This window comes from Rhea pennata, chromosome 9, assembly GCF_028389875.1.
Source record: "Rhea pennata isolate bPtePen1 chromosome 9, bPtePen1.pri, whole genome shotgun sequence".
Taxonomy (NCBI): domain Eukaryota; kingdom Metazoa; phylum Chordata; class Aves; order Rheiformes; family Rheidae; genus Rhea; species Rhea pennata.
Genome location: NC_084671.1, coordinates 23,422,296 through 23,446,244, shown reverse-complemented (window position 1 = coordinate 23,446,244; position 23,949 = coordinate 23,422,296). Strand labels below are relative to the sequence as shown.

General features: G+C 43.8%; 1 protein-coding gene across 2 annotated transcripts in view; it reads right to left on the bottom strand.

Moving 5' to 3' along the window:
* Window positions 1-2,880: 2,880 nt before the first annotated feature.
* Window positions 2,881-23,949, bottom strand: part of LOC134144068 (vesicle-associated membrane protein 2-like) — a 41,154-nt gene continuing 20,085 nt past the window's right edge. Inside the window, exons 1-5 of one of the 2 annotated variants that reach the window (XM_062582701.1) lie at window positions 17,536-17,611; window positions 8,726-8,840; window positions 5,658-5,816; window positions 4,505-4,556; window positions 2,881-2,988 (exon numbers count right to left, since the gene is read on the bottom strand). In XM_062582701.1, the coding sequence (XP_062438685.1) occupies window positions 2,972-2,988; window positions 4,505-4,556; window positions 5,658-5,816; window positions 8,726-8,840; window positions 17,536-17,597 (405 nt within the window). In that variant the 5' untranslated portion in view covers window positions 17,598-17,611 and the 3' untranslated portion in view covers window positions 2,881-2,971. Of the gene's footprint in view, window positions 2,989-4,504; window positions 4,557-5,657; window positions 5,817-8,725; window positions 8,841-17,535; window positions 17,612-23,949 lie in introns of those variants that run through there. The other variant, XM_062582703.1, reaches the window with a different exon arrangement.

Genomic DNA, 23,949 nt, shown 5'->3' with positions numbered 1-23,949 from the left:
AACACAAATAAGATCTCCAGCTGTGTTTATATAGACTGTCCTCTGCACCATTTTACGTATATGTGATGATGTTGCACAATCTATGACCCTGAACAATCCTGTATCACCATATTCTCCTTGCAGGAGAATTAACCCTCTGCAGGAGCAGTAAGACTCCAGGGCTGTACAGCACGTAAGAGCACACTTGATCACACTTCCAAGGCTGCAGCAGAAATGGTACACGGCTCATCCTATCAATTGCCACTAACGAGCACAGCCCAGGAGCAAGTGTTGCATATTCACAAGCACACTGTATGCAACAAACCTGAAGAGTTAAACACATGCATTTAACCTATTTCACTAGCACACAGGAGGAACTTGTCTCTTACCAAGCATTTTGCAAGCCACTGGAGCCTACGTTTCTTGACTAAACTTTTCCTTGCAAATTCTTACCAGCATCTGGCAGCCATCCGTATTATTTACAGTTTTGAAGAAGAAAGAATACACATTTTCACTTAAAGCTCCCATTCTGATTACTAACCTGCTTGAGATAGGTTAACTAGGAGGACCTGATTCTGCACCCTTACAGTCTAGTCCCCACGTTCATTTGGAAGCTTTGCACCTTGGTAGCTGGAGGAGTAGAACTCCTTGATGTGCATCTGCTGCTCCTGCCAGGTAAGTAAGCATTTCAAACTCTCACAGGCTCACAGTACGCTCTCAAGGCGCTCTCTACATCAAGGATCTGTATCAGCGTATAACCTTACTGATTGCACCATCTCCAGGGAAGGCAAGCCTCATCTCAGGAATCCTGTCAGCACTCCCGGAGAGAAACCCTGTGAGGATTAAGCAGTGCTCAACAGGAGTACGGGTGGCAGTGTCTCACCCTCAGGAGGTAATTGTATCATACCAGCTAGCCAAGTATTCTCATAGTTACTAAATGGTCCTGAAGTTGGACGGCTTATTCCGTTTCCAGGGAAGGCTGAATTACACACAACATGCAGACGTGGCACCTTATGGAGCCAGGCCCTTAATGACAGCAGTGGTGGTTCACAAACCCTGTTTGGTTCACAGGGGTATTTGAACGGTTTATGTACGTACTAGCTGAAGGACTGAAGCAAACAGGGCACATCAGGAAGTCCAGCAGCACGTAAGTAATTTTGAGAGTGACATTTCTATTTCATGAAGGCTGTGGGCACCTGCTACTTAAGGATATGAAACAGCACATGCAAAAACAAAGCAATAAATATATCGAAAATATCATAACGTAACTGGAACCCTTCAACTAATCGTCATTTATTCTCTCTGCAGGATTCTACTTAAGCACAGTATGTATATACATCACTGCAATAGAGTGGTCTGGTTTTGTTTTGGTTTGTTTTGTTTTAATCCAAAACCATGTCAAGAGAGATACTCTACACTGAGATTATTTACAGTTGTATTATCACCACTTCTATGTTCTAACTAAATTTCAGACAAAAAACAAACTAAATTTATTTATTTATTTATTTATTCAGCAATTGTTCTTAGAAATCCTGAAGCAGGCATCCTGAAAAAATGCCTGTCTGGACTGTCTGACTCAAAAATTGATAATACATTTTTGTTTAGGTTAACTATGATCAAACATAGGATAATTTTCTATGGATAGTATCCCCATCCTCCTCAAAACAAACTATTCAGCATTTAAAAAAGAAAAAATATTTGGGAGCAACCCTACAACAAGAAAATGCAAGAACTTTTTTTCAAACCGCAATACATCTTTTTTCCTAACTACACCAAATGCTGTTTTAAATTAACTCTAAATTAGCTCTGAGTATGAAAAACATCTTAACTGAGCACTTTATAAAGAAGACACTATAATTTGTGTCTCACACACACATTTAAAATATTTTTTTTTAAAAGCAGTGTTGTTTTCACCATCGCTTTGGAGCAGCATTTCTTTGCTCCACGAAACCTTTGCTAGGCACCTTTCCTCGGTGTCTCTCCACTCTTTTCTCTACTTACTCACACCCTCCACTTCCCAGTTTTTAAATGTTCCTCAGAGTGGGCACCATTTCTGCAAAAGGCAAAGGCAGCTTCCCAGAATTGCACTGAGAAGCCACAGACATCACTGAGGTTGTTCGTGTGCTTTAAGTTAGGGCCATCAGCACTGGGGATGGGGGCTCAACAGAAGCCCGTGAAATCCGACAAACACTGCTTTGGGTTATTAGCAAGAATCTGTATCTTGGTCATTTTTGGTGCTCTTGTGTTACCAGTTTAAATTTCACTTGGCTTTTTCAGAACCGTGCTAGCCAATGCTGTGTTGGCTGTCATACAGCTTGCTTTCTAGCTTTCATTTTGAGGCCATCTCGGTTGTACAGAATACTCCACAAGGGGAATTTAATTTCATTAAAAAAAAAAGTCCTATTTTTTTCCTGCAGGCAATGATTTTATACCTGAATACTACAACTAATCTCAAAACCTGTGTTTGAGTGGTAAGTAGAAATCAGATGTTTTACACATTCTGTGAATACTTGCAGGCACCACCATCTTCAACAGGAGTAGCAGGGATGTACTACCTCAAAAAAAATCCATCTGACAGTGGATTTTGCCACCTAACTTTAGGTGCTCACATTGAGAATTCTGGCCCTAATGTTTGCTATTTTGGGTCCCAACCACCTGACAGCGTCCCTTTAAGCAGGAGCTTCCCCACAGCCACTCCCTCTAATTCTGAGAGGTTTAGGATGCTTTTCATATCCTAGTTTCTGAAGGTCAGTGCAGACACATTTTAAGACACAGTGATAAGACAGTGTATGGAACTACCTGGCAGTATTTAGCTGGTACAGTTTCTTGTGGAAACAACAGAATTCCAAAACACACCACATTGAATGCTTATGAATTATTACAAGCAAAAATCCCAAGACACCAGGAATTAAAAAGCGGCGTTCAACAAAGGAACACTGATACCGTTGGCTGATAAGAACAAAGTTGTGCCAGGTCTTCCCTCTTCGCTTTTTCAAGTGGAGAAATAAACTGAGAAAGGAAGCAGAGGGGGAAGAAAAAGGCAACAAATGTTATTATAGAGTTACCACTGCGCTTATCTCACAGAAGTGAGCGTGTGCTACCAAACTCGCACTAACAAATTCCACAGTAGTGAGCCATGACCTGGGGTTGATAAAGCGACACCCAGGCTTGTGATTAAATGCCCCAAACCCAACCTAAGCCATGCCAAACCTGCTATCTCTGTTTCTAACCCTGCCAAGAGAGGTATCCAATATTTAAAACCAGTAAGAAAGGGTTAACTTTTGAGGAAAAATTAGGAGCCATCTTGTCTGCTTTTTACTTTCTTGTTAGGATACACATGGTGCTCGATGATGGATATATACACAGCAGCCAACTCCATGGCTGCACATCTGTATTCCCAGGCTGCTACACTAGGGCTGCAGAGCCGAGGCCTGTCTTTGGCTTCAAGCCACTGACCTTGAGTACCCAGTTAATACAGTCAATTAATATCTCGCCATTTCCCATTCTTGCCATATCTGAGTTATGAAACCCTAGAATCTTTCTGGGACAGTTTGGTGCCAACATTCATACGACTAATAAGCTACCACACATATCTCAATCCATTAAGTCATGTTTACAGGTGATTCTGTAAGCCTCCGTCACAGCAGTAACAGAGGAAAATGGAAACATGCTGAGGATGAGGCATGTAATTTGAGAGTTGGGAATTAATTCAAGTTCACAATGCACCCTCCTGGTGAAATCTCTCCTGGACTACTGGCTGTATCGCTCAACTCAGGAAACCTCTCTTTCAGGAGTTAATGCCATATTGTGGTTATGTCACATAATAACAGTTGTTGCCAAGACAGAAGTTACATAAATCAGCTGTTCAGTTACTGTCATTACGAGTTCCCTGGCTCACAACCAGCATGACTGCTATTATTCATTCATATACTACCTTCGCTACAAACATGCAGAATGAGATGATCTTTGGAAGCAAGAAATCAGCAAGACTTTGGACCAGTTTTTAATGATATTCAGGTATTCAAGATGCAAAGGGATTTGCAGAAGTACCAACATCCCAAATTCCAGCTGATTTGGTAGTAACTAGCCATTCGTGCACTTTTAAAAAATGTATTAGGCGTCCATTTGCATGAGGGCCCTCATCCTCCTCTGACAGGCATGAGCAAGGACTACTGGTCTCACTGAAAAGCACAAGGATTTCTGCATTTGCTCTAATGAAAGGAGACTGTCTGAGACTGCAGGAAAACATACATAAACATGAAAAAAGGGGAGCCTTTAATCCTGGGAAAAGTTATGTAACATACTAATGTAAAACACATTAAATGTCAACAAATTCTACCCATACAAGCACCCAGGGAATTTGCAGTAATTCTCACTATAACAGCACGACACTAGAAGGAGGCTTTAACAAATTAATCTGTTGGAACATTTTAAACTCGCTCTTTGTTTTGTTTTTTTTTTTCCCATATTAGCACTTGGTAAGTCATAGAGCTACTTAGATCATAAATGAAAAAGAATTACTCACTTATAATTATAATGAGAATGATTGCGCATACTACACCAAGGATGATCACCATCTATAAAAAGAAAGTTACAAGAAAAAAAGAAAAAAGTCAGCTTTCACATGACGGACATTAACCTCTAGGTTCTTTGTTTTTATTTGGGGGCCTGTACTTTCCTCTTTTACTTCTGGCAAAGACTCACTGTAACAGACTTTTGGGGACCACCTATTTGGTGTCACTAACCACTGGTAATGGACACAGCCTCTTGCCAAAGGTATCGAGTTCTTGCTCATCAGCTAAGAGGCAGGAGCAAACCTTGTATGCGTTTCTGGCAGTGAAGTAAAACAGCTCTGGAGGTGTTTTAAGTGAATGCATGTCCACTGGCTGGATCCACTCATGATCAGGTGCCACTTTACACCACAGTAACTGGATCACTTTTAACCATGTGCCCATAGTCAAGAAGAGGCAGCTGGAGGTGTTTGATGCCCAGCTCCTATTTGTGCTGGTTTTGTGTACTTGTGCTGTTGTTGAGAGAGGCAGCCCATGACAGCCAGCGTGGTTTCCAGTGTGTTAGCCTATACCTCAGTGTGAAGCCAAAGTCTGTTCCCACAGGAACAGCTACATCAGAGCCAGCTGTGCACAAGCACGTTCCAGCACAGAGCTACGTCGGGTAGTGTGTGAGACAGGCTGAAATCTAGTGATGCCACTTGAAATGCTGCAGTTCTAATTACCTCATAACTCCAATGAGAAAGGGAAGAAGGGAAAAAAGAACAGGGATGCATCAAAGCAAGGCCTTCGTTCCTCCCAACATTTCTGAAGGACAGAGACAGCCACTGGCTTGCAGATTTATTTCTCCCTCTTCTTCCAGAGGTTGGGAGCCAGAGGCAGGACAGAGGTTTTACTCCTTGTCAATTAATCAACTGGGCAAGTCCTATATTTTTGCATCCCTGTTTGCAGACACTGAGTAAAGCATCAAAATTTGTATGTAGATTTTATATACTGCACAAATGATCTGAAGAACAGGCTCTGGTAAAGATCAGAGCTGCTTGGCTCATTATCTGGCAGCTCAGAGGGCAAGACTTAGAGATCCCATGCTACAAGCAAAGTCCCTCTAAATGCAAGTGAATGTCATCTGCCACAAAGCAATTCTTAACAAGACATCTTTATATTCTTTACCTTGCAATTTTTCCACCAATATTTTCTCTTCAGTTTGGCTGCACTGGTTTCAAACTGTGAGGCACCTGCTTGCAACGCATCTGCCCGGTTGTCAAGCTCTGACAGCTTCTGGTCTCTTTCTAGTACCTTGTCCACATTCATTCTCATGATGTCTACCACCTGCAAAGGCACAGCCCCACATTAGATCCCCATCCATGGTAACGCCAAAGGTCACCATATGTTCACATTCTGCAATATCACAAATCATCCTGAAACCAGCCTTTTTGCCATTATGGCAAATATCAGGTGATAGCAATTGCACAGACATTTCCTCAATAAACACATCTGGAAACAGACAGTGAGAACAAGATAAACAGTTATACTGTGCTCAAATGCCCTTAAAGTTGAAAAATAAAGGGACATTATGATATACTCTAATTAATTTCAGTAAAGATTTTGATTTCCTTTAGCCTACAACTAAACGCTTCACTACAGATAGAGAAAACGGACGGAGACCATTTCCTCTACTACAGTTTGGTTGACCATTGTCCAGCCATTATTAAGAACAAGCCATTATTTTCTTCATGCATTTACTACAATTTCCTTACCCAAACTAGCAAAATTGGCTTTACAAAGCCCACTCTAAAGGGAGCTGTATGCATTTCCTGATGGAAGAATTTACTCATTCTGCAGATCTTCCTCAGAGAAGATGACTTTCCAGCCATAATCTGAAGTCCCACTCGAAAGTGAAGGAGGAGAAAATATCTTACTTGGAAAATTTCAGTCTGAAGGGCAGCAGGAGCTCATGCCCCGCTCAGTACAGCACTCAAGTGAAAAGAGTGTGCACAGCCAGGACAACGTAGGTAAGGCCCACTCGTGCATATATTTTATACGCTGTCAGAAGAAAATCCCTTCTAGCAAATGAACAGTCCTAAACAGCAATCTTATCCAAATTCATCATTAGCAAAAGTGTGAGACAGCACACCAATCTCAGTAAAGTCGTGTCCACTCATTCTAGCAGTGTATATGGCTGATGGTCTGTTACTCCTTCTACTCTGTAATAGGGAAGTCCATGTTATTCGTATTTAATACAATGTAACCATTACCTACAAAAGCCCAGAAATACAAAATGTATATACCATATGAAATACAGTGAGGTGAAACTGGTAGTGAAAGAATCTCTGGATGGACTAGCACCGGGTCAAATGCTGTTCCAAAACTCAAAGTTTTTCTTTCATGTGTCTACCAAAATTAAACAGAATAAAAAGTGTTTTGGTCAGCTCAAATTTCTTACTTGCTTTCTCAAACAAAACCTTTCCAAGCATTTCAATCCATATCAAATAACAAACCTTTTGTTTTCATTTCTAAGCTGGTATTAAGCTAAATTTTGTCTCAGTACAGTGTTTCATACTGAAAATTTTAAACTATTTCAGTTTGAAAATGATGAAAAAAATAGTATAATATTTCCTACCCCTTCTCTCCTTTTTGTCCAAAACTACATATTGAATTTAACTCGAGTGGACACTTGGTCCAGATTGCATTTTTGTCCAATCAACACATTTTTGTCTAGCCTAAGACCAAGATCTGAGCCTTAGAAAATACGCTTCAGATTGCCTGGAGGACTCAAGTGGAAAAGCCACCACGGATATATGTGAAATGCTGGTTTGGGAGGGCTTGTAGTCGTTTCAGTAACGCCAGAAGTTGGCTCTTAAGCGAAGCCTCGATCATGTTGCTGTGTTTTGGGCTTGGCTCCGGAGTGCTGAGCAGCAGCCAGAGGAACGCAGTTCCGCGCCCTGGTGTTTGGTGCCACCTACAGATCGTTCTCCCACAAGACATGAAACAAAACCAGGAAAGATCTGGTAGGAAAGTCAAAGCACTGCATAACAGATCAAAATCCCCAGGTGATATAAACCAGCTTCACCCACAGGACTTCAGCAGACTGAAAGCCCCAAAGCGTTTCCCTCTCTCAGCTACTCACTGCGAGTTAACGATTGATCAGCCTTTCCCTGTCAAGCAAGGGCTCCATCCTACTTCCCAATACAACAAACTCACATGTGCTTGAGTGACCGTCAATCAGAACTACCGAGTGTGCTGTTTTGAAGGTCACAAGTCAAGTCTTTTCTGTTATTTGTAAAGCATACCTAGAGTATCTGAAACCAGAAGCCTTTATAGAAGAAGCATATGGCTGTTTTCCAGTGTGTGTTTATTGAACTGGCATTAAAGAATCACACAAGCCCCAGGCATTTCCTCATGTGCAATAAGCAATTAGTTACTTAAGTATTTGTAGGGTGTTAGCAAAGCCCTGTGCCTAATATCCAGCACACAAATCTGTGCAATACGTCAGGTGTGCAAGGACTCCGCAGCTCCTTCACCGCTGGTGTGGTCAGCAACTACAGCCGTGAATGGTGGTACACTCACTCATTTCCATTAACATGGCAGTTAGGTGGACGTTAGCCTTGCAGCCAAGCTGGCAGGAGCAGGGGTTATCTGTATCTTAACTAAAGAACCATGATGGAACAGGCACATGCTCCTCCAAGACCATTTGAAAGGGTGGGGATCCGTGGGAGGTACTGTTGTGAGGTCCTGTGCAAGTGCCTCTCTGTGGGGATAAGCTGTGATGATTAGTCAACAGAGCTTTGACTAAAGAGCACAGTCCTCACCTGTACAACATTCAGGGCTTCCATCTACTCGTGAGAAGCCTCGGGTCTGCTCCTGTGGAACAGCCTGTGAGATTAGCATCTGACCTTTAGGGATGCAGGACCGCTTTATTTAGTAGAGATGCTATGCTGGTGCCACTATGACATTTCCTCCTAACCTCACTGTCTAAGATGAATTCCAGAATGAATTATACCAATATCCGTATTTATTCTGCAATAATGTTATTGGTACAGGGATATTCATACTCAGAATATCTCTTGTACTATCTTGCCTCCGAATAAATGCCATCCTTTGGTAAACCTCATTTCCTTGACCCACTGCTTTCAGACAAGCAGGAGCTGCTGGATCATTATGTGAGACAAGCATCTTAAAGAAAAAGAAATCACATCAGCACCCTTATAGTGAGCAACAAATCACCTGAAGCCACTTACCTCGTCCACCCGGGCTTGTGTCTGCTGCAGCCGTTTGTTACTCGACACACTGGTAGCAGGAGGTACCCCTGCAGTCCCAGCACTGGTGGGACCTTGGGTAGGTGCTGGAGCAGACCTAGACCAGGAAACAGAACATAAAAAGTGACTGAAACCATCTTCACTTGTTCACTGCTCCTTTTCTGGAAAAAGTCAGAAGTGTGTATTTCTTAACAGGAGTTTCCCATATTCTCCATGTCAGGATCACTACCCTTGTTCTAGAGACCTCTTCTGTCCCATTCCCTCCCATCCCACACTTATTTTTCACACCACTCTTGACAGGACCATGTCAAACTCTTCCATTCCCTTGCTGCCTCTTTCTCTCCAAACTAGAGCACTTCTTCCATCAGTGAGACCTTCTGGTTTTGGATCCACCTGTAGGGCAGCAGTTTGGCTAATCACTAGGGAGGAAACAGTGAGCCAGCTCAGGTTATCCACCCTAAGTTAGGCAAATGACCTAATTAACCACAGGCCTGACCAGCAAGGCAGCACTTACATCCCACTCCGGAAGAAGGCCTGGCTCGAGGTGACGTGTGTCAATGCTACAGGAGCCAGGGCTGTGACCTGCCTTCCTCCTCAATGACACACTCCCGGGCTTCTCAGTGTCAGGCTGGAAGCTAACCAAGCAGAGACAAACTAACGGAGAGAAAGAAACGGAGGAGGAACTGGGGGCGAGAATTGCACGCAGCATGGCGTTAGTCACTTCAGGCACTCATCAGTGCTTAACCACCCCACCAGAGATCACCGAGTGCTCCAGCAGAACAGCTGGCCTGGCGTAAACATCTGCCGTGGACCCTTGATGAATGTTTGCAGCAATGCTGTGAACAGAGCCCAGGTCTCCTGAGCGTCAGCTCTTTTCTTAAGCGTCAGCACCAGCCTCCCACACGTTGCTTTAAAATAACAAAAAAAAAAAACCAAACAAACAAACAAACAAAAAGACAAGTCCCTTAGGGTGCACGAGCAGATGTGGCAGTGACCAAGCTAAGCAGGCAAGTGACCCTGCTGGCCTGACAGCGTCTAGTGACTCCAGCCAGCAATTCTTCTCACCTGCACTTCTAACCTGTGAAACCTTCCTTCTTCTTTTAGGGGGACTCCTGTCACTTCTTCCTGCAGGGAAATAAAACCCTTCCTGAAACTGCAGAGGAAATCCCTAAGCATTTGAACTGAAAAATATCACAAATTCCCCTCACGCATTACCAATGCCTTCCCACAGTGACGGACTGAAGGAACAGAGTGTTTCTCTATGAATCACTCCCTTCTACATCCTGGGGTCTGATTAATGCTCCTGGAATTAAGGCCCCCTTAATACATTGTCAAAGTGCTTGGAGGCACCCTAAAGTTAGTTCCCTAAAGGCTCCTTAAGCTGCAAAAAATATATATATATATATTTTTACAGTATTGCCTGTGGGCTGAGATCCCTACAGATGACTCTGACCCCTAACACACTCCCTTTGATGTTCGCAGATCGAGAACACTGCTGCATCTTACACTTCTTTTTGCAGGGAGGGGGGATAAGAAAGTCACTACCAAGCTTCAGTTGAAAGAAAAGAACCTGAGCTGTACAGAAGCATTGCTCATCCTTTGAGGAGCTCACAGCCATCGTTAAAAACACAAAAAAACAGAGGCTGCTGAGTCTGCTACAAAATTACTCCACCAAAGGGTCATGGGCTAGGATGCCCAACAGCATTTATTCTGAGTTTACACCGTTCTCACCAAGGATCAAAATCTGACTGTCGCATATCTTGGACTCAAATACTGCAAAACGCGATCTCCCTGGAGCATTAACATCTTCAAAAGGAGGTTCTGGTACAGCAACAGAGCTAAAATTGAAATTGTGAAATTTTCCTGCAGTCAGGGAAGTAAATAGACTTTTTCACCATCTGCACAAGCAGAACTTTAATTTAGGGAAACACTGTGTCAAGCCATTTGCTAGTACAAGCCTAACAGAGATCCCCTCCTGTGTTGGGCACTGTCTGCATCCCAGGGACTACGGAAGGGAAACGCACAGCAGGAAGGGTCACCAGTCACGTATTTTGGCCCGTAAGCACAGTCTGTAAGCGCAGTGTTGTTCTTGCCCAAATCTGTGTGATCACTACAAAGTTCAGTGCTCTGTCCTGTACCTTTTCTGCCTGGTATTTTTCATCTTCTTTTGGCATTTCCTAAGTTTAAGTTCCTTAAAATGAATTGACATAAAGTAGATCCTTCCTAGTTTGTTCCTTAAGGTGCTCTTCCAATGTCCTTGCTGCCAACTAATTTGGTTTTGGCTGTGTTTCCTGGGGTTGCTCTGCTCCCTGTGCAGGATGGTCTTAGAGTTGCCCTGACCGTGACTGCAGGAGCTACTTTAACTACCAAAGAGAGATGGCAATCTTTATGCTAAGGTACAGAGAGCTTATAATTAACAAACACATCTTAATTTAATAATTGCATAAAATCTAATATAACAGTAACCAGAGCTGGGTGCTGCCTGCTGTCCAGAGCTACTTTTTCCAAACCTTGTCTCTGGAGTTCTGCTCTCTGGACACGGTGACAGCAGCTCATCGCTCACGGCCTCGTGGCTCAGCAGAGCGGGCTGCAGAGCCCTCTGAGCTGCAAGCAGAGGAGCGCTCACCGGAAAAGACAGAGCACGAAGCAAAAAGCACAGGCTCCCAGCCAGGCTTTGGAAAGTCAGTCCTTGAGCATTTGCCTTTAATACCACTTGCAGGTCTCTTCCTAGCAAGACAGACGTCCTCTCCAGCCATTAGGCTGCATGCAATTGAAACAGGCAAAACGGGCATGAGATCACCCTTCCCTCCTCCCAGAGCACTTCAGAACAGGGCTGGGGGTCTCCCAGCCCCGGCTAAGCCCTGTCAGTATTCGAGCTCTGTAGAAAGCCTCCTGGCAGGGCAGCAGGAGAAAGTAGTACCTCAGTGAGCTAACATGGCCCCGGTCCAGCAAGGCCTCCACTTAGAGTATGTCTTTGAACCAAGGTTATCTCGTAAAGAAGGGAAGTGAGGGCCCCGTGTCACTGGAAAGCATCGCTGTTCTCTAGGATATCTTAGACTAAAATGTTACAAGGAAAATCCAACCTACTTTCACACAATTCTACTATTACCTCTGTCCTGCATCATACCAGCTGATGATTTCTGAGAAGCGTGACTGAAAGGAACTTATGCAAAACATTAGCACAGTGTTGGAGAGGCTTTTCTTTGAAATACATGGAGTCCAATTTCTCACGGGCTAGCATGATTTTTAGGAGCTATAAATGAATGTAAAATCCATGTAGAAGTTCCCTCTGTGGGCCCTTAGCTAGACAGCTGTGCTGGGTTTTTTCAGGAAGAGGAAAAAAAACCTACAACTGACAGTGAGAACTTTCATCTCCAAGTGCAGGTCAAGTTCATTTTGAAGGAGGAACAAAGCTACGTTACTGCAGGCAAAAAAAAAACCCGTATCATTCCCTACCAAGCTGATTTATTCTTCAGTCGCAGCCAGCAGTGACGTGAGAGCACTGGAGCGCTTCCTGGGGAAGCGACAAGCGACGATGCCACGTGCCGGGCGAGCGCAGGCGCGCCAGAGCGGCGGCGCGTGCTCGGAGCCTGGGCGGTTAGGTCACTCCTTTTATAACATCAGTTACGTCCTCGCTCCCCAGCACGCCAGAGTTTGCTTTTGTTAACACACGAGCAATCTCGTTGACGAGGAACAGAGGCCGGCTCCGCGCATTTTAAATCAATTTACCACCTAGCGCTAGCGGTTAAATGGAGCTGTGGCTCTGCTCAGGAGGGATTTGGAGACATCCAGCGCCACTGTCACTTCCATTCCCACTGGTGGAGGGAACGCTGAGGACGAGCGCGTGCCTGACGTTTGGGAAGCTGCTCGAAACACCGTTCCACTTCTGCTCGTCTGTGTGAGCTCTGCAGGAGAAACTTCTTGAGTTAGCCAGGCTAGGAGAGGGAGCTGCCCGACGCGGAGAGCAGGAGGGTGCCAGGCCGTCGCCGCGACTGCAGGGGAGAGGCACTGCTGCTCTTTCCTCAAACCCTTTCCCAGGTGTTCTAATAAAATACAGGAAATTGCTCTGCTCCTCTCCCTCTTTACCTTTTTACTGTCTGGTTACCATGTTTCTAGAGTAAATATTCATTACTACAACCAAACTTTAGCTTATTTAAGATTCTGCTTCTGCGTAGGCTTGACTGCTCAAGCGGGATTTGATAGTCTGCAGTCCCAAAGACATAAAAACAAAAGCAACTGTCTGCATTTAATTGAAAAAAAATTAAAAAAAATAAAAAAATCAGAGCTCTTGCTGTGTTCTTGAGATTCAACCCTAAAGCAATAATTAGAATTAGCTACAAGTGCAAATTCGTACACTATTCAAGTGCCTAAAGATGTCAGCGAAGATCCAGGGCTTAACAGAAACTGCAGAGACAAACCACTCCCGGACTGTCCCTGGTGCACCGTCTCCGGCTTTAGATGCATCTGAAAGCTTTCGGCAGGGAGGATCTCTAAGGAGATAAAGGAGCTCTGCAGCGCTGGGGCTTCTGCTGTTAGTTTTGAACTTGCTTTATTTGTTTGTATGCAGTAATAGGCAAACAATTTTCCCACTGATAATCTGTGAGGGGGAACTTTTACTGTCAATATTTACAGTCCGCTGCTTCCTGGACAGATTTGTTAGTTCCTTGTTTTATCTCAAGCAGCTTCTTCCAAATATTTTTTTTTTTTTTTTTTTTTTTTAACATAGTAGGTAACTTTAACAGAACAGTGAGAATTTGCCAACACTAGTGCCAAAGCTCTCTAAACAAGCAGTTTGGCTATGCGCACCTTGACACAGTCCGAACAAAACCCCGTCTAACCAGGAGAGCAGACTAAGACTACGTGCTAGCCTGCCTACACGCCAGCCCTCGCTGCAGCTCGCGCCTTTGGGATCTAAACTCCTCGCAGCTCCGGGCCTTCCGGACTCGCGTGCTTAAACGTCCAAACTTAGCGGTGCGGGTCCAACACAGGTGCACACGGACAACCGTGACTCTGGGAATACACAGATGTGCGCGCCTGGAAATCTGGACACACCGACTGTCCATCCCACCACCTCCTCCCCACCCGCTCGCCTTCCCCGAGCCAGCCGGCAGGTCCTGCAGCTCCTCCCAGACCTGCAGGCTTCTGACTCAGAGGCGTTCAGCGAGGGGCTTCCTTTCCACTTCAGCTGCCCACTGACTTCGCGTAATTCAGATTTGTATCCGATCTTCCCCCTCCCAGTTATTAACCAACATATTTTTAACAGGCTACGTTTACTCTTGTTTTCTTTCAACTAATCGCACTCTCACAAGGAAAAAAGCTACTCCAGGGGAGTAAAGAAGGCCACGATATCACAACACCGGCTAGAGTGAAAAGAGCACTAGCCCCTGGACAGGGCAGAGTCACTGCTGGGTTAGCGGACCTCTGCGTACCTGGGGACGGAGGGATTTTCAGACCGTCAGAAGGTGCTTCCAGTGCTCGGGGGCTTCGCAGAGGGAGCCAAAGTATCTCCCAACAGCAGCAGACGGGCTTCCCTCGCTGCCAGGGAACCGTCCCCGCTCACCTAGAGACGTTGTTTCTGACCGCGGCTTGTCAGTGTTCCTTCTGAGACCTCCAAAATTCAGCAAAAACGTGACCACTGCCAATTAAACGGCATGTTAAGATTTTAACTTAGACCCATTCCGGTCTATGACTATGACTTCTAAAATGATTCTCATGCTATTTGTAGTAATGAATTGGGTAGCAATGAGTAAGAGTGAATTGGGGGTAGGAAAAAAGAAAATCACATGTAAAAGGAGTTAGCATTTTGAGAGGTCTTTATTTTGTGAAGAAAGTTCTGCTTTGAATAAATTTCTGTTCCCAAATGTGATTTTCATGTACTATCAGCAATATTCCACAAGGACTTATTCCTTATTACAAAATATTTACTCTAATCATCAGCCAAAAAAATAATATCCTACATTTAATGTCCTGGGAACACATTTAATTAAATATTCCCACCAGTTTATTATGACTGTATTGACCATCTGGTGTGCTAAATACGCACACAGAGGAAAAATAGAGGAACTTCAAGTCATTGTCTTTAATTTGATCATCACTTATTATGCTAGTAATGACTGACTGATTTATCTTCTCCAGTGTCTTGTATTCAAGCCAAATGAGTATTACTTACAAGGCCCAAAGCACCTGAATCTTACATCAAGCCAATTAGTTCAGCTGAATGATTTTCGCAACAAAGAATTTGCCAGAAAGAGTTGCCGTATTTCCATAATTCCCTAAATCACAGGCTTCACAACAACCAGTTGTGGTGACTCAGGTGGGGCTCCTGCTAGCCAGAAAAGCAACACAAGGCAGGAGTCCTTTTCTGAAGTATCAACACTCCAGACTTTTTTCAGATCCTTGTTTTCCCCCTCACTGTCACCACTTGCAAAGCCTGTGGCTTAAGCTAATGTGGAAACAACGTGGGGATATTGATCGCTGGCCACGCTGTGCAGAGCAGGCTGATGGATTTGCGGAAAGAATGACTAAGGGTCCGATGACTCAAGGTGCTAGTGCGCATATTTTAGGTTCACAAATTAGAAACTCAGAACTACACAGTGGAAGCCAACGGGCTAAAAAATGCCGACATTAAGTGATGACCTATCCGAAAAACAGCACCTGCACACGCAAGCTAATTCTACCATGTCTTTGGATCCGAGTCGAGCACTCTCATCTTCACTTTCAACTGCACAAAAGAAAGTTTCAGCAGAAATGCAGGAAAGTAACACAACAGACAGTTGCCATTATACCCTGTATCCCCTCTGCTCCGCTTGAAAGAGCTCCGTCTGTAACTTAAACCTCTGTAAGGGGTTTTGTTGACCTGGACTAGATTAACAAAATCTGGGCTCTAATTGCACTGTGATACGGGTTTCCGAACGCTGCTCTCCCTTAGCACTCGCCTCTCCTGAAGCAGGGGCAATGAAGAGGTTCCTCATCTCCTCCCAGAGAGGCAGAGCAGCAAATCAGGTCTCCTTGGGAGCAACCTCAAGGGGAAGGAAGAGCCCAGTATTAGGGAGCACCCAGTGTACCTGCCACACTGGTGGGGCAGCGCCACTGGGCTGCACACAGGACCTCTGCTCGCCCCAGCCAGCACGGCACGCTGGAGCAGAGCACCTCTGCTACACCGCTCAGGATGCTTACCTCCTTTCGAGGTAATTTACCCAGATCAAACAGTGATTTTACCTAATTTTAGTTCCAAGTTTTTTTTCTTGGAAAAGGGTTAATTCTTATTGTTTGTTGATTTGAAACAAACTAATCTTTATACTAAAGAAGGTTTATTTTAACTAAAGTAAAGCAAATAAATGTGTAAACGATTACACTGTAAAATTTCTTAGTTTCTTAATATTTACATTGACATGAATTGCATTCCAAAAAAAAAAAAAAGTAACATTTTCTAAATTTTGTGTAAATTCTTAATTTGCATCAAGCAACTTTTGTATAAAAAGCTCTGCCAAAAATACAGAAGAACTGACATGTGAAAGGCTTGTTATAGTTAATAACTAAAAATTAGTTAGGAAGAAAGGAAGGAAGTTAGAAGTTTTCAACTTCTTCAATTTGTTAACTTTGATTGACTGAGTTACTGATGAGGTCTAGGAGGAATTAAACTGGCCCAGAGAAGACAACCTCTCTGCACCTCATCTGCGAAAAGATGCTGCAGTTAGTTAGCAAGTCTTCCTCAAGGAAGCTCAGTGCCTGATTTTCCCCAGTTCTGCGGTCTGATTTTGCCACAGAATGGCTACTATTTCTAGTTACTTGAAGATATTTCAATAAATTTAGCTTTCATCATGGGTTGCCAATTTCAAATAGATTCAAAGGTGTATGCAAATGAACATACTATTACCAAAAGTGCCAGACTCCAGTTTTAAGAGAGTTCCTTATGCTCCATCAGCCACGCAGGTTTTTATGCTAATCCAACCCATTGGAGATCACGGGGTTTTCAGCTCTTGTCTTTGAGCATTCTTGGCCTTGCAAGGTGCAGTGGCAGCAGCCTTCCTCCCACTCCTACAGCTCTTCCTGGGGCACTGAGGTTCCTTTATACGCCTGGAGAAATCAAACTGAGAGACACCAACCATCACAGGAAGAGCTGCATTTTCTCTCCAGAAAAAGAGATTCATCAGAGAACTCAAATCCTCAATAACATCTTTGGCTCTCTCAAAAGACAGGCACAGGAAGCATTCCCCTATCTGCAAAGCATTACTGATAATGATACTGATATCACTGGCAAAATCTTTATTTTCCTTATGCTGACTTACCAATCTGAAATTAGGAAAAGAGAAAACTGTTTGCAAACTGGAACAATATTGGGTTATAGCAAAAACTCTCCAAAGCAAACTGGGCTGGAGAAGGAAAGAAACCTAACAGAACAAAGCCCGACGTGATGACTTGCTGAGACGTGATTGGAACAACTCAAGAGCAAAGTGATACACTGAAAATGCAGCCAAGACTATTGCCGTGGTTTTTCCCCTCCATGTCACAGGGAAAAGAAGAAACACAATCTGCCTTGGAAACTATGGGGGAAATATATAAATACCAAACAAATACTCTACTGAAGAAATGCTTCACAAATTCAGAAGTCTAAAAACAGAGCGTGTTTGAACAGCTAATGAAGTAAAATACCCTGATCTGCCAATAGATATGCCAGATTCACAAATCTCTATTATTCAACCTCTAGAGCAATCACTAAGGACCCAGTTCAGTGGAAATAGTCAGCTTTAAGCAAATTCCCAGTTCCTACCACTGAACGGAGGGTGACGTACTTGGAGCCCATGTGGACGTGGTCCGTTACGGCTTCGCTTCGCGTGTGGCCAGCGAAAAACATCCAGTTCTCCTGATTTTCCATGCAGGCTGCCAGGCTTGCGAGCTCAACCCAAGGGGAAATAACAGGCAGCAGCTGGGCAGGGCATGGGTGGGCAGGAGCAGGGCTGAGCCTGACTCAGCCATCCCCTACCCACTGACTCATGCAGAAGGAGCTGCTGTAATTTGTTGCTGGTTACAGTCGGTTATAAGCAACTCTGACGTAGAGGAGCAAGGAGGGCTCTGACGGGACAGCGAGGCTCTCGTGTGCTTTCCCTGCTTTGAAGTAAAGCTTTGCAGATAGGAGAATACTTCCTGTGCCTGTTCTTTGAGAGAGCCAAATTAAAGCTTAGGAGGCGTTGGGGTTTTCTATTTGCCTGTAAACTACTTCACAGCATTCTTGTTGTGCCTTAGAAAGAATTTAACTAAGAATACACTTCTCTTAATTAAAAACGCCCCAGCAACAACAAAACAGCTAAAAGACAAAGTTGCATCTCCATCAGCAGCAGTGAAACATTTTTGGCATCTCAAATATTTTTGGAATAGTTCTGTTTATAAACTTCTGCTCTGTGGTGTCAGTCCCATCGCAAATTAACCTCCTAGGTTACTTATTTCAAGCTTCATTCTCAGAAAGCTAAGCTATTAAGTTTAAATTCTCACTAACCACTTGACCAAGACAGCTACACTGCACGTCTTATCCCACGCACTCATTAGTTAGAAGTCACAGAGCAATTGCCAGTGTTAAGAGAGAGCAGCCAAAGTATCTGTACATAAAGCCCCACTTCCAAGCTTTTTTCTCACAAAACACCACGTTCAGTTCCCAGCCAGCTGCCGTGAAACACAGCTACCCTTTTCAAGCTCCCTGGTCTTAATCAGAAGTGTTCCGCCTTCCCATGGCTTTATTATTCATCCGCAGTGGTTTTTTCCCCTAGTTTCAATATCCATCAATCACTGAAGCTAGATTCCAGTTAATCAATCAAATACTTTAATTAAAGGAAACTTCACATTTCAAGCTCTCATCAAATGAAAAACATCACAGCATTTTGAATACAAGAAAACCAGAGCATTTCCCCTTTAAAAAGAGCTTAAAGAGTATTTTGCCAAACCATTTGACAAACTACATGAATTCATGGTTACTGTCTAACAGGAAATTCTACCATCTCTATTGAATCCTGTTCTGGGCACTTTAAGTCTGTAAAATAGCACTTACCTGTATCACCACAGCCATCCTTCCGCACTCTTGAGATTCCCACCTACACGGGATCACAGAGTGATCCTTGTGGTTTCTCCTTAGACTGCACTCCCATCTTGGTCTTACCGTCCCCTCTTTCTCTCAAAACCCTCTCAAAAAAAATTTTTTTTTGATGACGCAGTCCCATCTTTGCTTTACATAAATACAGTTTTACTTCTAAATCACGTTTCCACCACACTTGGTGTGGTCTGAGATGCTTATAGGAGTATTCTGTGGATCGAATGTGACGCTGAGGTGTGGTATCTCTGATTGAAAGTTATTTTTTAAGTTACTTGAATTATTTAATCAAAGTTATATCTGTATATTCTCAAATTGCAGAATTCCAGAAACCAAACTTCATTTTCACCATTTATTCAATAAATCCATAAACTTCTACTAATTCAGTAATGTCCACCTGATTTTGGCTCTACCTTTCAGCCGCGGGGCATTGCCCCTGCCATTTGCGGAACGGCGCGGGCGCTTTGCTGAAGATGCGTTGCTACTGCAGCGCTTTGTAAGCGACCGCAAGTAACTTCAGTCCTCCTTACCTCCTTCTTTCGAATCAAAAATGTCATATGGGATCGGGGAGAAATGTTTTAGATTTCAACCTGCTTGTTACGCTTTAAAAGTCAAAGGCTCAACCAAAATTTGAACTGTTCATAAGTTATTGACCTGAGAAGAAGAAATTGGTGAGAGTCGTATTTGAAGCAAAGCAATCCATTTGCACTCAGGCATGAAGTCCTCTCATTATTAACACAGAAAAAAAATCAAAATAACTGAAGCGCTTCCCTTGCTAACAGCTCCTGCCCTCGAAGCCCCTCTCTAAGCAATCCTGAGGGCTTTCCTGCTCTCAGTCTTTCCATCTGTACTACATCCCTTGAAAAGCAAAGTATTACCCTTCTGGTATTGGGACTGGGATGCAGACACACACTTTAATTTGGAAACTAAGCTTGTTTCTGGAGCTTGTCTCCACAAAACAGAGTCAGCCTGCCTACGGCAAGGCTCCGTGCGTTAACAGAGCTACTGCTTTTGTTTAGTTCCTCTCTGGTCCTTGCTTCCCTTCGGATCTGAGTCATCGCACAGGTGCCAGCGCTTTAGGACAGGCTGGAACAACAGGTTTCGGATGCGCAGTTCTGCAGACCCTATCGGGAGCCTTGCGCGCGGCACAGGGGAGCAGCACGGCACAGCAAAGCGGAGGAAACGCACGCGGCTGTGAGCAGTTCCCTAGGCAACAAAGAGATGGTATTGAAAGAGAAAGTGACTCTGCAGTGGTAAATAAACAAATGCATATCACAAAGCCACACTCGTGACTAGCTCTGCTGGATACAGCAGAGAAGCGAAAGGGGCAGACTGTAAACTCCCGATACCTGGGAGGAAACAGAAAAATTCCTCCCCGGTTAGGTCAAATAATACCTGCCGTCCCGAAGGTCTCGCAGGCAGCCAGGAGCACGCCGCCTCCCCGCCTTCCTCCTCTACCTCACCGCCACCTCCGGCTCCCCGCAGCGACGGGAGCTTTGCAGGAGCGAGTCGCTCCGGCGGGGCGGACGGCCTGAGCGCAGAGCGGAGATCAGCGACCGGGCACCGCGCAGCCCAGCACCGCGCTGCTTCGGGATGACCGACGCGGGCACTGCGGGCAGAACAACTTAACGAGCATAGGAAGACACAATCCTGACTCACGTCTTGCAGCTCTCACAGAAGACATGTTAGCCCGCCTTAGCTAGGTAGAAACCGGTACGCATTAGATGCACAGCTGACACGCGTGGCGCTAATCATTCCACATAAACGAAGTGATCCTTTAAAGCTAAGTAGACAGTATTTAAATTATATTTTATTTAGATGCCAAAATGAAAGACTTTGGGCTGATATCAAAATTAGAAGTTACTGGGAGCTAAGAAATAGGAAAGTGTGGCAGAACCACGCAAGGTCAGTCAGCCCCCAGCGTAAGCAGCAGACCCGCCGTTCCTAGGAGACATCACTTGGACTGGGGTTTTACTTTTCTTTGTTTCTTCCTTAACAGAATAGTGGAAAATAGAAGCTATGTCTGGAAAAGGCTACAGGAGATCATCCTGACTATTGCCTTGTCAGCACTCGCTTCTCCTTCAGCTCTGAAACAGCATGGTCTGCGCCAACCTCTCTTGTTTTTCCTGAAAGGTATTTGCATCAGGCACTTCAAGGGTTCGTTTAGATGTGCTCCTGGAGCACCAGGCAGAGCCATCAATCCTTGCGAGAATGCTGCGAAATATTTGGCCTTCGGACTCTGAAGGGAGGACTGGCCAAAGCCAATCTATAGCCCAGGCCCTCCATCACAAATCAGCTGCAGGACTAGAAATCCAAGAAAAAAATGAGTTGTCAGTCCAAGAATATGCAAATCCTAGTGCTTATGTGCATCACTGCTGTAAAACTTAGTGTGAGATGGTGGGATTTCCGGTGAGAAGCCTCACTTAGCGTGCCGTTGTAAATTTGGAGCCAGAGCTGCCCTCCCCATGTCTTCGAAGTTGTCACACTCTGGCATTTTGAGTCATTGCTAACGTAAAAATGATGCAGGACTCGTGCCTTTGAAATGAGACATGATTTTGTCCAGCACTAGTGTTGAGATACTGAGTTGAAACTTTAACCTTACTAACAGTTTCAAAGCCTCTTCTGAATTTCTTGTGGACACCTATTAGAATTCTTCCACACCCCTGGGATGGAAAGATAGTTCAGTTTTACTGCTTACCTTTGGTTTTACTGTTAGTGGTAAAAAGTTATAATTACTTCAGCCAGTTAGTCAAAGCCCAAATAATTTGGTGAGAACTCTCCCGTCAGCTTCAGTACAGGTCAAAACTTCAGCAGAATCTCCTCCTGCTCGTGACATTCATCTGCTGAAGCCCAGAACCAAGCAGGGCTGAACATACTGTGTTAGTTCCACTGAGAACTGTGACTCTTGGAGGGACTTAGCTCCAAGAACATCATGTTAAACACTGGAGGTGGTTAAGACACGGCAAGATATTCATACTAAACCTTTGTATTAGCAAGAGAAGCCAAAGGCACATGAAGAGGCTCATCTGGCACTAAAACAACGTTCTGCTCATCTTTTCAAAACTCACACACATTTATTTGCTGGGCCATTTGAATAGTCTCCTTTCTACATAGAAAGCCTTAACAGCAAGCTCTTTATCTGATCCGTACCCTAAAGACGGAGTAGTGGAACGTCTACGGAGCAGTTCAGTATGGGAGAGGAACAGGAGCAGCCCTCCGCCCTGCCAGCTTTGGCAGAAACCCCCCGGCTCCGCGGGAGCTGGCTGAGGGATCTCGCGCAGGTACTTCTTAAACTGCGAAGGGACCCGTTCAAGCAGAAGCAGAGTTCTCTCACTGCCAGTTTTCTTTAAAACTGTAGATTTTTCTGTTTTCTTTAAAATGAGTTGATTCAGTTTCATGGTCTTAATTAAAAAAAGGCTGATTTCCTTAAAAAAATAAATAATACCTTCCTAGAAACATTAAGCTTTGCACTGTCTGCTGCCTGGGAATATTTAAAGGATTAACTGAGACAAATACTATCAGAAAGATAAAAACTACAATATTATTGGGAAAACAGACTTTGAATTTGAACGCTTTCCCAGCAGTCAGGTTCCACAGTGTTCAGATTGAGGAGAAAATTACATAATTAATCCAGCCTAAACGAGCAGGTTTTCAGTTTCTCTGTCAGATTTCAAGTGAAAGCAACTAACAACCTGTGAGCAACCTACTGAGCAACAGCGCTCAGAGAAATTACTTGCAAATGTTTTTTCCAAAGCCCTTTGCGCTGGAAACCCGTACGTGGCATCGGCAGTTGCAAGCCGAGACGCCCGAGGGACACCACGAAGTACGAAGCATCAGCCGCGAAGTCCTGACCCACTTCAGAACCGTACGTTACTTGCGCACGACTTTGTTCTGCAGGCTGCTTAAAAGCGACTGAGGCAACTCAGTACATACATGTGTATCTTGAATAAACCCTCAAAAAAAGGGAGAACCAGAGCCTACTAGTATTGCTATAGAGAGAAGGTGCTATGTTAGATTATCTTCTGATCTAGCACACAAAAACACAGCTGGGGATAGTGCCTTATCACTTTAATTGCTTAAACGAAGGCTGGAGTCCAAATCAAAAAATCCAAACACCAGAAAACCAATCTTGGCTGTAATTCAAACATAAGCTTGTAATAGCTTGAAAAGGGAACTGTAATACAGACGTCGTATTCAAGAAGTCAGAATTTAATGGCCTTTTAGCCTTAATCTGTTATTCAAGGAGTAGTTCTTTACAAAAAAAAATCTATTTGAATTCATTTGATTTTTATCAATAAGTGCTAAATTGAACTTTAGGATAAAGTATAGCGTCGGTAATCAAACTCCTGTCATCACATTGGTATATCCAATTTATCCAAATATATTAAAGCTAATTGATAAATCACAGAAAAAACAGTAATGTTAATAATCTTATCTTCTAGGGCTTTGCCATTTTAAAAAGGCGCTTTGTTATTTATGAGTCAAAAGAACAGCACAGAGTTTCCAGTAATGAACTAGTGATTACAATGATCTCACCAGCATTTATCCAACCAGTAGCCAGGTTTATTTTTACTTTGTGCCCACATAGGGAAAGAAGCAGGAAGAAAAAAAAAATATGATCAGACTTCTTTTATCAAGAGAAAACCTGTCTAGTTTCAACTCCGCTCTTGCATTCAGCTACAATATTGCCTGAATTCTGCCGTGCTAAATTCACAGCTTCTCTTCAGTGAGTTTCTTGCAGAATCAGGACTTCAGAAATATCCAAACGTCCGAGTTATTGCAAGGAAACTCAGCTCTTTGGAAATAAATGCAAGTACTCACTAGTTGCAGCAACCACGTTGCATTCACGTGATTGCTGACAGCCGCCATACGTAACGCACCATGTGTGCACACGTGCATTAATAAAAACATTACTACAAGGAGCATGTAACTACCGTCAGAGAACAGTTCAAAAGTGGTTACCGGTATCTTGAGATGACATCAGAATGTTTTATGGCAAAGTTTCAGGCAACCAGCTACATAATTCTACATATAACCAAATAACAGTGCAGGAATAAAGAACTTCCTAGTAGTCTTCGCTGAGCAGTTGTTTTTATTATCATGACGAACATTTTAGTACATTCAATAG